This window comes from Parus major, chromosome 5 (genome assembly GCF_001522545.3).
Source record: "Parus major isolate Abel chromosome 5, Parus_major1.1, whole genome shotgun sequence".
Classification (NCBI taxonomy): Eukaryota; Metazoa; Chordata; class Aves; order Passeriformes; family Paridae; genus Parus; species Parus major.
In genome coordinates this window covers 27,653,604-27,666,037 of record NC_031774.1, presented here as the reverse complement: position 1 = coordinate 27,666,037, position 12,434 = coordinate 27,653,604, and the positions used below count along the sequence as shown (strand labels likewise).

The following is a 12,434-nucleotide window of genomic DNA, read 5'->3' as shown; positions in this document are numbered from 1 at the left end:
CCTGGACATGCTATTCCCAGGCTTAGTTCTTAGATCAGCCAAAATTAGAGGCCAAAAGTTAGGGCCAAACTAAGTTTTCTGTGTAACCTGCAGAGGTATTCTCACAAAAGAATTTTCTGTGGTAAGATGTTAATTGACAGCACTTTCAGTTGAACTTCATTTTGAGGGTTCAGAGAATAGCTATAAAAGGAAAGCTGAAAAATAAGGTTATTTTTTTTTTTTAGTAAGAGATTCCAGATGCCACTTTATGCATGCTAATGAAGAGAAGACGAAGGACTTGATCAGAGTCTCAGAGTATCAACACAACAAGGATACACAGGCTTTTCAGGGTACTGTGTGGCTAGCAAATGGAAGCTAAACAAAAATTCAGTATAGAAATGTAGTGGTGTTTCCTAAATAATTGTGGTGTTTCCTAAACAATTAAGGTTATTAGCCTTTGGAATAAAAAAGCTGTCATGGATCCCTTCTCACTGGTACCTGTCAAGCCTAGATAGCTTCCCAAAAGATACTTTGAAATTCAAAATTATTTCAGGTTGGAATAAAGTAGAATCCAAACCCCTCAACTGCCAGGATTTTAGTTACAACTTTCCATCATTGCTAACCACAGCTTCTGGTAAAGGTTAAAGGTGTAGATATATTTCAGCTCACAGGCGCTTTAATCTTTGTTTTGCTCAACCTTGTGCTGAACAGGGCTATAAAAACTAGCTCAGTTATCTACTGCTACCAGATATATACTGCATCTCTCAAATGGAGCTGGCTGGCATAGATCTGAATTCACAAATTAAAATGTATAAATACAGGCCTAACATTACCCTTGTGAAGAAAAACAGCCAAATTTCCTATTTCTTTGCTTGAACATCAGCAGTCAGTTGGGAAGTGTGATGGACAGGGCCCCTCCTCTGGAGCTAATAGCATTAACCTTTTCCCTGTTTCCAAGGCACATTACACTCAGTAGTTTCAAGATGTGGGGTTTTTTTTGTTTGATTTGATTTGATTTGATTTTACAACTGATGGGGATTCTTTATCACTATGTGACTTACACAGGCTTAAAATTTAAGAATTACTTATTGCTTAAGCTGACACAATGAATCAGCTGCCAAATTGAGAATGATAACCAAATATGATGGATAACCACCACATGCTGCTGGAAGCAGGGCAAGCAACATTTCCGAGTGGGGGAGATGTAATTACCGGGTGCTGTATTACAGTGACAATGAGACCTGCAGGGAATGGGAGACTATAGTTTGCCTCTGCAAGTAAAAAGCACCCTTCTAATCAGCAGAGTTACTGGAGATGGTGCTGTGCAGGATCAAGCCTCTCAGTTTTGAGAAAGCAGGAGGATGATTGAGACAAACCTCTAGATTTGGTCTCTCTGAGTGAGCTCTGTTCCTCAGAGGGATACACCAGGGGCCTATTATGAACTTAGAAGGAATGTGATAAGGTGTTTGATGTGGTAAAGAAACACTCCTACCCAGAGTTACACGTCTCTTTAGGAAAACAACACATTTCCAAAACAATTCTCCCTGAATCCTGACTGAACTAGGTAAGAAGTACAATGATTCCCTGTCTCCTCCATTTCTGAAAGCTGAATTACTCCAATATTTTTATTGGATCACAGTAGATTGAGATCATTTTAGGCCACCAAGAGCTGGAAGCACGCATGTCTAAATATTTATAAGGGAGATACTCCCTTCAGGTTCATTTCCAACAGCCGCTTCCAACACTGGCTCTCCAAGTGGCCAGCTCTTCCAGCAGAACTGCTTCCTGCACATCCATCTGCTCCGTTTGTTCAGATAAATACACATCTCTCCTGCTGGCCATGTGGTGCTGACTTCTCCCTGCCACGTGCACAGTTAGCGGGGATGCCCTGCAGAAGCTTCACTGTGAGTATGAGTCACAGAAAGGATCCAGCTAAATATCTGGAAACCCATTTGGGTTTATGAAATAGCAGGATCTAGGAGAGTTTTCTTTTCAACCAATATGTGAAGCAAGTCCACTATGGAATTACTGAGTTAATATACATGAATAGACCGCCTGTCATTTTTCACAGAGTCCTTTCTGTGACTCTTACTGAAAATACGAAGTAGCAAATGAACAGAGAGACCGAAATCCACCCCCTAGTTGCTCTGAAGGCAGTTCCACAGAACGTGAAAAGCTGGCTCTGATTGGCAATGTGCAGAAAGCTGCTGCCACTGCTGTACATGCTACTGGTCAGCAGATAAACAAAGCAATCCTGTTTCCAGGCAGTGAAGCCAGCAGTAAATTTACACAGCCATCTTTTCAATAGCTTTAAAAAATAAAGAAAAACAAGGCACAGTGATTTCAAGCTCCATTAGAAACAGAGTGAGAAAAATCAATGTGTGACAAATAGGAAGGGACAAACTCTGGGTAAGGAAATGCCACTAAGGTTTTAGAAATATATGTGTTTTTTAACTGGCAATCAAATAACAAATTATCAGAAGCTTTCAAAAGACCTATGCACATGATGGCAGGAGCTGTTACAATATACTGACATTTCAGTATTTAAGCAAATGGGACAAAGTTCTTGTTAGTAATGGCTCTGTCACTTAAACAACATACCAGCAGTGGGACTAGTTCTGCAGTCCTTGTTAAACACGTCTCTAGCATCAGTGCTCCGATGGTTCAGAGATTGTGATTGTTCCCAGCAAGCTGTTTAAGCTTTGAAGGTGTACTTGGGTCAGAAATGTATTCTGTCCACATTAAGTGATCCTGGATTTGGACTAATTTAGGTTGGAAGGAATCTCTGGAAGTCACCTAGCCAGCCTCCTCATGAATTAAAGTGTGATACAGAAAGGGTTGTAGGGCTTACTCTAGGGGTGTGGGGAAAGGGAGTGAAGAACTGCATCATATTTCTGACCCAACACCATATCCTCTCAGCTGCAGTTACCGTGCAAGAAATGAAGTCTGGCTGTTCATTGGTGACACCTGACCTGTGATGACTTGGATTTCCAGGAGCACTGAGTCTCCTCCTTGCCAGAGACACACAGAGTAACACCACCTGCCATGGGAAATTTCTCTCCATGCCCTGGCACTTGACACTGCCAGCCTCTGAAGTGATCCTTGTAGTGGCATTCTGCCTTCCTTCCCCAAATTCTGTCATTCTTGAAGTTGCCTTGGATTGCAGCACTGGATTGCAGCACAACTTTATTTCCCTGGAACTGTGACTGCACCATGTCCTATTCTTGTCAGTGTTCCCCAAGCTATTCCTAGTGCTCAGGTCGCCTGAGTATAAAGTTTAGCCCACTGGAGCAAGCACTACAGAAAGCCATAGGAACAGCTGTAAAGCAAGGCTCAGGGATCTTCCCTTTTCCTCTTATTTCACTCCTAGTTATGGGAAATTTGCAACAGGCAATTTCTTCAGCTTCTAGACATTCATGCAACAATTGTCCTTCAGCACACAGAACCCTCAACATGTTTATTTACTGTTTGCCTTTTCCTTTCGGAAGTCTGCAGAACTCACCTCTGGGAATGAACTTGTGTTGCAGTGCTTAGCAGGAAGCAGGCAGCATAGCATGTTTATTCCCTGTACCACAACTCCAGGTGTCTCTGGTTTGCTGACAGCACATTCCAGCAGGGCAGAGCCCCTTGTCGTTTCCTATAGCAAACCTCCATACAGGATCTCCTGGATAAAAGGCAATTACGTATTATTTTTAAACCTAAGAGCCTTGGATTAAGCCAAATACAAAACCTGATCCAATTTATCCCCCTTTTTCCTTGTGGAATAACTGTTAGTCTGCCTTTTTGTACTTTCCAGAGCTCCAGCCCTCAGTTGATTTCACAACAAACGAAGCCAGCCACTGCCACGGGACTGTGTGGCATTCCAGAGCTGTGGAGGGGTGTTTGTGTTCTCCCTCTCTCCCTCAGTGTTTCACGTGCCTGTGTGTGTCCCGGGAGTAAACACAATCCCTTTGCTTTGCAATGCTAAAAATAGAAGCATTGGTATTTAAATTGCGAACAATCGGGTTCAGCAAACAATCCATATGACTGCACCCTTTGTGAATCACGGGGCTGAGTCATTTCCCTCACCTAAGCTGCTCTCTTCTCCTGTGCAGATTGCAAGAGCAGGGGGAAATCCAGCACTAATGTTTTCCTGTCTGTCTGTCTGCCATCCTCTCCATGCCCTGCAGCCTGCCTGCTCCAGGCCGAGCTGGTGAATTACGAGCGGGTCAAGGAGTACTGCCTCAAAGTGCTGCAGAAGGAAGGCGAGAACTTCAAGGCGCTCTATCGATCGGGAGTGGCATTTTACCACCTGGGTGACTTCAACAAGGCCCTCTACTACCTGAAAGAGGCAAGATCCCGCCAGCCGACAGGTACGGGGTAGGGAGAGGGATGTGGCTTTGCACTGAGTGCTTTTGTATTTCTTTCCATGAGACGTCATCTGTCCCTGCCTTGGTTGCGTTGATTTCCACGGGGATGAGTGTGACTCACTCGCTGTGTGTCCTTGCCTGGACTCCCCTTCAAGCGCTCGTGGGGAGTGCAGCAAGGTTGCAGTTCCCAAAGATTAACTGCTGCCAAGGCTGCAGCATGACCTGGAAGATGACAGTACCGCTGGAATGCTGTCAGTGTGGAGAGGATCCTGCCTCTCTTTTCCTCACTAACTTATTTTTGAAGAAAGCAGGGTGGGGAAAGAGTGTACCCCAACCATTAAATTTTCTGACTCTTTGAGAAAAAGCTTTTTCCCCTTAGCAATGCCAGGAGACTATTTGTCATCCTCAGTAGCCTTCTGCATTCTCTGTAAGGAGTTAGTATTCTGCTTTGATCAAGGAGACAGACATTTACCCACAAAGAATTCATCAGGATGCTTCAACTTCTGCCGTGAAATCAGCCAATTGCTTGTTAAGTATCTGTCATCCATCTGTCAAAACCATACAGTTCATTTGGGGACAGCAATGAAATTGTATATCCAAATAACTGAGCCTTGCCAGAGCAACCATCTTCATGCTAACCTGCCCATCCTCAGAAGGTGAGTGAAAGGCCAGAGATGAGGGTGAGGCAGAGATGATGCTTTTATTTTTCAGAAATCATAGGGATATAACACTGTGGTTTTAAACAAAAAGGAATTTTGTAGAACTCAAAATTAAAGAATCTCAGGAAATTAAAATGGAAGCCACATGCAAAGAAAATCCTACAGAGCATCTCTTCATATGAATCCAAGAGGAAAGAGTGAGAACTGGGTGTGAAACAGGGGCAAGCCTGGATCTTGGCAGAGCATGGTGGAGCTGATATTCATTGAATTAGAGGAGGGGAAGGGAGGCTGTTGGAGTTGGCTGAACTTGATGTCCTACAGGCATCGGCCCTGCAGGGCTCCTGCAGTGGCTGTGCCCTGGAGGACCATCAGGGAGGGTGCACTTGGGAGTGTGCCGGGAGTCTCCTTCCTCTTCCACCTCCCCTAAGGGTGCTTGGTGCCATCTGCTGTGCTTGGCCATGGGCTCCGGGCAGTCTGACAGCACAGCTGTGAGCCCCACACTCCCAGAGCAAATGTGTCTAAAAGCTCAGTTTAGCCTATTTTAGTTTACAGTGTGCCCTTCTGCTTTCAGCCCTTGCCAGAATCAGGAAATGGAGAAGCATATGCAAGAGAAAAATAGTCAGTGGAAAAGAAGTTATACTAACCTTGAAGTTTTGACTAGGCTCAGATGTGAAAAATTTATTTTAGCTGAACGACTTAGCGTCCATTTTTAAATATGTTTTTGTGCTCCCTTACCACCCCCCTCCTTGTAATACTATTTATTTAGTATTTCTCATTGCTTCTTGACATAAATACTAATTTATTCAACAGCAACAACTTCAAATACCACTTGCTACAAAAACATAGCAGAAAGTGTCCCTAAAGGGCCTTAATGTATACAAAACCCAGTTCTGGCCTTCAGCTCTGCATCAGACTTTTTCCTGTTATTTGTAGACTGTTCAAGGCTGTTGTTCCACTGTTGTTCCATTTATTTATGATTATGGAAAACTTGAAGGGCATTCAGGGGGAAAGAATTGAATATGTACAGTAAGAAAGGATGTGACTGTTAAAACACAGTAATAGGAATCAGGTAGCACTATCAAGAATTATTATGTGACTTGGAATAAGTCAGTGTCTCCACTTTAAATGTCTCCATCTGCAAAGTGTGATTGTTTTCCTTTATCTGAGGTTTCACCAGGCTCACTGATTATTATTGCAGTCATGTTCAGTGTTGTTTTTTTTGTTGTTTTTTTTTTTTTTCTAATAAGGAATGGTTTTGGCAGAAATCACTGGCAGTTATTCTCTTTGGTGGGAGAGATTTTGAATGGTAAAGAGGAATTAGTTAGCAAAGGGGTTTAGTGTTCTAAAGGGCTGTCAGCACAGCAGATCCCTTACGGCTATTCACTATCTGCCCAGGGTGAAAGAAGGTTGGATTTGGCCTGATTTCTGTGCCACCTCCAAAGAAAAATCACAAAAGCAGATGGAAATAACACGAGATAGTTGTATAACCCTCCTACTAAGGAAGAGGGAAGCTGCTGTCAAGTCATGTAAAGCATGCATGGACCTTCCATGAGCTCTGTGTCCAGAAGCTGGTGCAGCATAGGCAGACAAACATGCACCTTCTGCAAGCCTTGTTCAGCCCTCTCCTCCTGGGGCTGCATTGTCTGGGCAGGGACTGACTGGGATTGAGACCAGACCATCAGCTGGAAATGTCCTGGTAATGTCAAGCAATGGTCTCTGCCATCCCTGTGAGCCCACGTTCAGGCATCCTGTGGGCTGCCCAGACCAGATAATTTTTGTGCTGTGCAGGCTCACGGCTGCACTCAGGCACTGCCTTCCTGCACCCCTGTGACTCAGAAGTCCTAGGAACAAAACCCAGGCCATGTGTCTGCACAGCAGATAAGCAACTGGGCTCTGAAGCTATAGGGGAAGCAGAAAGGACCTTTAAAATATCATTAGGCCACTCTGCAGAGAGACAGAGGCACAGTCTTAAGAGCCAGGAAACACATTCCCATTGCAGCTCTAGCAGTACCTCTTTGTATGGGTCTGACCCCTTATCTCAGTTGTTGTTACTTGTTATTTCCACACCAGCCAAAGGGAATCATTTCTCCACTGAGAGTTGAGAGTCTTCTCATTAACATTTACACATAACTTTGAAATACTTCTGCAGGCAGTGCAGTATGGTGCAATACTATTTGCTAGAAAAAACTTGACAGAGCTCCACTCCTGTAAACAGTGTTGCTCTCCGTATTTTTCCTTAGTAAAACAATGGCCCTCACAAAGGGAGCAAAACAGGCCAAAACCATCCTGAGAGATCTGTAAGTAGCTTGCAATGGAGCATCTCCCACCCTCTGTCAGGCTGCACGTTATTTTGCCCATGGCTTCCCAGGCATGTGGAAATCTCCCAGGTGAGTGGAGCTGTGCCATCAGCAGTCACTACCTTACCTGAAAGCCAAAGGAGGCTGGCAGCCTTTCCCAGTTATGACCCCACTTCTGCCCCCTCAGCAAGATGCTGAGTCCTTGGGGGCCCAGGCAGGTGGGATTTCCTGACATGCCCATGCAGTTATCCCTTCTCAACTGCACCAGGCAGGCATTCCAAGCATGTGCCTCAGTGGTGAGGATGTGTACCTGGAGCATAGCCCATCAGAGCCTAGAAGAATGAAGAGCAGAGGTCACAGTGAGATGCAGGGAGCACAGCAGGACCCTGCTCAGGCTGTGTGTCCTGCCCTGCACTGCTGGGAGTGAGTCAGCCAACTGCACCCATTTAATTTTAAGGCTAAAATTCAGAGCTACCCCCTCAAATGAATTTCTTCATTCCAGGAGGCTGCACAACTAAAATAATTCTGTTTTTTAAAAAGCTGCTTTAAAATTTGCTGGGCTGGTAAGAAGTACTAATGCATAAACAGCCCAGGATGCTGGTGCATCTTGTTTAACAGAAGCAACAGCAGAATTCTTAGCTCATTAAAAATGTCCCAAACAGGTCAAGTAACTTAGTCATCGAATCCCACCCTCTGGAATGCCTAGGATGATGCAGTTGAGCCTGCAGAAGACTCAGCAGGGAGACCCACCTCACCAGAGACAACTTGAGAAGTCACAACAGCATGGCCATGGCCCACAGATGCCCCATGGCATGTTTGTGGATAGCTCTGTGTGGCAGGAAACTGATCTGTCTGTCACTGATTCAGCACTGGCAGAGGGCACAGTAGAGATGTCCTCATCTTTAAAGGAAGATTTGCACCCACAACTGCTTTGGGGGGTGCAATACCTGCACTCACTAGTGCTGGACATATTCCCAGTAATTTGTTCATCACTTTGAAAGCTGAAGCACTTCTCATTTCCCTAGCTGCTGTGGAATACTTTGCAGTTTGGATGAGGAGGAGACAAGATTGCCCTCTGATTGGACTCTATTGCACTTCTGATTGGTGTCTCAGGGTCTAATAACTAGTGGACCAAGCTGGCCTTGGATGGCTGTCAGAGCAAGGCTCTGAGCAAAGAACCATTTTTTAATCGATACAGAAGTGAAAGTGGCTGTGTTTTTACTTGCTTGCTTCTGGTACTACATGGCTTTTGCCACTTCATGGGTGTGAAGTTACCTGATGATTTCATGATAGAAATCAACTTGGTTTGAGAGAGGATTGACCATGACTGCAGAATCATTGGCTCTGTCTGGAGACACCTACTCATTTAGATCAGCCTGTGATTCAGGGTGAATGGGTTCCCTCAGGGCTGGAGATAAAGCCAAACTCTTGTAGTCTGTGTGGTGTGTTGATGCTCTGAAATGCTAGAAGGAAGAAGGCAGCTCAGCTTATCACCTGCACAGTGCTGGGATATCACAGCTTTCTGCTAGGATGGATCAGTGGTTCTGTGCCCCTAGGAACTTCATTAGACAGGATAGACAAGGCAGTATGCAGCATATAGCATATGACAAAATTGCAGAAAGAGTGTCATGGTGGAAGGACATCCAAGCAGAAAATTTAAGGGGTGAAGGGGTACAAATACAATGTGAAGGGTGCTCTTCCCAATTCTATTCATCATGGAAAAACATGAAAAGAGTGAGATAGGCTGTAAATAGAGTGGGAGAATAAAAAGGCAGAGTGTAATTGTACACAAAATGCCTTTAGGGGCTTGCATGCGGGTACTGCAGGAAGAGAAGCCAATGGAGGTGTGCTCTTCCACAAGTATAGGCAAGGATGGCCTGGATAGTTTCAGTTGTGTGAGTTCAACTGTGCCAACCAAGAGTAAACGGAGAGAAGGTAAAAATTAGCTGAGGCAAGACTGTGAGGAACAGGGATGGTGAGTGCAACTCAGACCACACTCTCCAAAACCAAAGGTTCCAGGTTTAGTTCAGAGCCCCTTCCAACTGATGCTGTTCCAGCACACAGTGCTAGAGCTGTGCTGCTCCCCTGTGATGCACCAGGGATGAAGGTGCATTCTGTCTGTGTGCCACAGGGAGCTGTGTAACCACCATACCTGTGTATGTGTTCTTTCCCTGCAGATACCAATGTCATACGATACATCCAGCTGACAGAGATGAAGCTCAGCAGATGTTCCCAGAGAGAGAAGGAAACCTTGTGAAAATGAAGCCACTTCAGCTGAAGTGCCCAAGGGGGAACATTTCCTTCTTAGAAGCTCATTTGGTGGATTTTCCTGTTTGCTCTGCCTCATCCTCATCTCATCCATCCACTCTCCCTTGCTCTTCATTGAATACCAGTTTTGAAATGAAAGAGACTTGGACGCTGGATATGGCTGCTTGCCAACCGTGGTAATACCCCTTCCCCGTGGCAAAAGAGCACAACAACTACAGCCAGCCTTGTTCCCAGACAGTGTCACACACCTGGAGTAGGCAATGCTGAGGGACCTGTCTGGTCCTGAACTGCCTGCCTTTTACCTATTAAGGAAGCAACCCCTAGAACAACAACTTCCTGACCAGGCAAGTTGGAGCCAGAGGGTTTCTGCTCTGAGTGATCACTGGAGCTTGGAAGAGCTAAGAAACCAAGAGAGCCACTGGTCATTCCACAGGGGACAGCAAATGCCTTTTTACCATCAGTTCCCTCTGCCTGCTTCTCCAGTGTGTGTTATTGGTCTCCAGTGAGAGCTCACATGCTCCCAGTCTAATGTCAGTGAAAACTGTTTCTAAACATCCTCTTGATGAAAGCACAGAGCACCCTATGAACCCCCTGCAGAGCTGTCCCAGTGCCAGAGGAGAAGGCTGTGGGCCACCACAGAGTGCTGAATGGACTGTGAAAGCATGGTGTACAGTGTGAGGGAAAAACTGTGAAATAATTCATTAAAGGCAAATAAAAATTATTCATAGGCAACAAGTCCGGGCATTGCTTTTCAAAGGAGCCTCTTTGGTTCCCTGTGTCCAGACAGACAACATTAGCTAGGGAGGGGGCAGCATGGGGTGGGAAACAAGGGATGTCTCCATTCTTACCTTGGCTCTACCAATGCCTTGCTGTGTGATCTTGGGCAAGTCACTTTTAGCCTCTTGGTGCCTCGGTTTCCCTATCTGTACACTAGGGATAATACTACTTCCCTACCTCGCAGGGGTGTTGTGAGGATGTATCAGTTAATGTTTGTAAGTAACAGTACAGTGATGTACAGTGCTAAGTATTATTAGTACATTGGATTGAGGTCTTGATTCTCCCACCTTGTGTTGGTGCTTCCTGTGTCCTGTTTTTTTCTTTTATAGGAGAATGTGGTGCTGATAATAGGGCAAGACCAATAGCTTTAGAGCCTATTTTGGCAGCCCAGAGACCTTTTCCAGCAGTTTGATCTTCTCTGAGAGCTGTCTCCTTGGCTCAAAGGTCCTTTTCAGTAACTGAAATGGGATCAGTAAGTGCCACAAACATATTTGCAGTATGACTTGCCCAGCAGTGGCCCACAGGGACGTGTTCCCAGTAGCAGGATATACATGAATGGTTTCATCCCATGCTGGTCAGTGTCAAGTGAGCATAGCCAGAGTTATTTCACTTGGCCCTCAGCTGAAACACAGAAACTGAAACAGAGCTGAACAAAGTTTGGCCAATTGCTGTGTGCTTTGGTTCCAGCACACATGGTATCTGCAGACAATTGACTATGGCATCCCACATTCCAGCTGTGGTATCTGGCCACATTTTTCTCCAGCCAAAATTCAAGAGAGTTGTTAGAGAAACATCAAAAGAAAAGGCAAATTGAATAAAAGCCAACAGTGTGCACTGACAGCCAGGAGGACCAACTGTGTCCTGGGGAACATTGGGCACTGTATAGCAAGCCAGGCAAGGGAGGGGATTGTCCCACCCTACTCTGCACTGGAACTGCCTCACCTTCAGTGCTGGGGCAGTTTTGGGCAGCACAATATAAAAAAGATACAAAGCTACTAGAGAGTGTCCAAAGGAGGGCAACAAAGATGGTCAAGGGCCTTGAGGGGAAGCTCTGTAAGGAGCAGTTGAGATCACTTGGTCTGTTCAGCCTGGAGGAAACTGAGGGGGGACCTTGTTTTCAACATCCTCACTACAGGAAGCAGAGAGGCTGGCACTGATCTCTTTTCTCTGGTGACCAGTGACAGGACCCAAGGAAATAGCATGAAGCTGTATCAGGAGAGGTTTAAGTTGGATATTAGGATAAGGTTCTTCACCTAGAGAGTGTTTGGGTATTGGAACAGGCTCTCCAGGGAAGTGGTCATAGCACCAAGCCTGACAGAGGTTAAGAAGCGTTTGGACAATGCTCTCAGGCACATGGTATGACTCTTGCCTTGTGTAGGGCCAGGAGTTGGACTTGATCTTTGTGGATGGCTTCCAGCTCAGGATGTTAATGATTCTATGATTTTATGAAATCTCTGCCATTGTCTCCAAAAAAACTTCAGTTGTATTCTTTAGTACAGGAATACATCCAGCTCACATTGGGGCTGGGGAAGAGACCACCTAAAAGTGACATATAAGTCCCTGAAATAAGATAGATCTACCTGAACCGTGGAAAACTTAAGATCAGCTGGGATGGCACCAGAAGTTCATGTTTCTCAGGTGGGTGGTAGAGAGCAGCTGCTTCCCAAAATTGGGAACAGTGTGCAGCTACTGTAAAGGAAAGGGCTGCTGGAGGCAGCACAGTCACCTTCTTCAGATGGCCCTTGGTTCACACATCTGGGTCACAAATAGCAAGCACCCCTGCCCATCACTACAGATATCTAAGCAATAAATGGAACTACAGCTGCTAGGAAGATGATTTAAAGACAGGGAGGACAAATGAGAGAAATTCTGTAAGTGGTTGTTAACCAGACCAGAAAACAAAAGTTAGGCAGAGATGTGCTTGGGTGCACATGAGGTGTTCCTAGTACTGCATAAAAAACAGTGTTAGTAAGGTTCTGGTTCTTAGGCGCATGCAGTCTTCAATATCCTAAATACATCACAGCACACAAAAAATTCAAGTAGAGGTGACTCTCCCCTACTTCATATTGCTGATGACAGTTCATCCTGCAGCCGCATATGTCTCT

At 45.2% G+C, this 12,434-nt stretch overlaps 1 protein-coding gene across 1 annotated transcript in view; it reads left to right on the top strand.

The window, feature by feature from the left end:
- TTC9 (tetratricopeptide repeat domain 9) overlaps window positions 1-10,615 on the top strand; it is a gene marked incomplete at its 5' end in the record, with an annotated part of 28,184 nt that extends 17,569 nt beyond the window's left edge. Inside the window, 2 exons of the mRNA XM_033515228.1 lie at window positions 4,149-4,331; window positions 9,462-10,615. Coding sequence (XP_033371119.1) covers window positions 4,149-4,331; window positions 9,462-9,541 — 263 coding nt within the window. The remainder of the gene's footprint in view (window positions 1-4,148; window positions 4,332-9,461) is intronic.
- Between the last annotated feature and the right edge of the window lie 1,819 nt (window positions 10,616-12,434).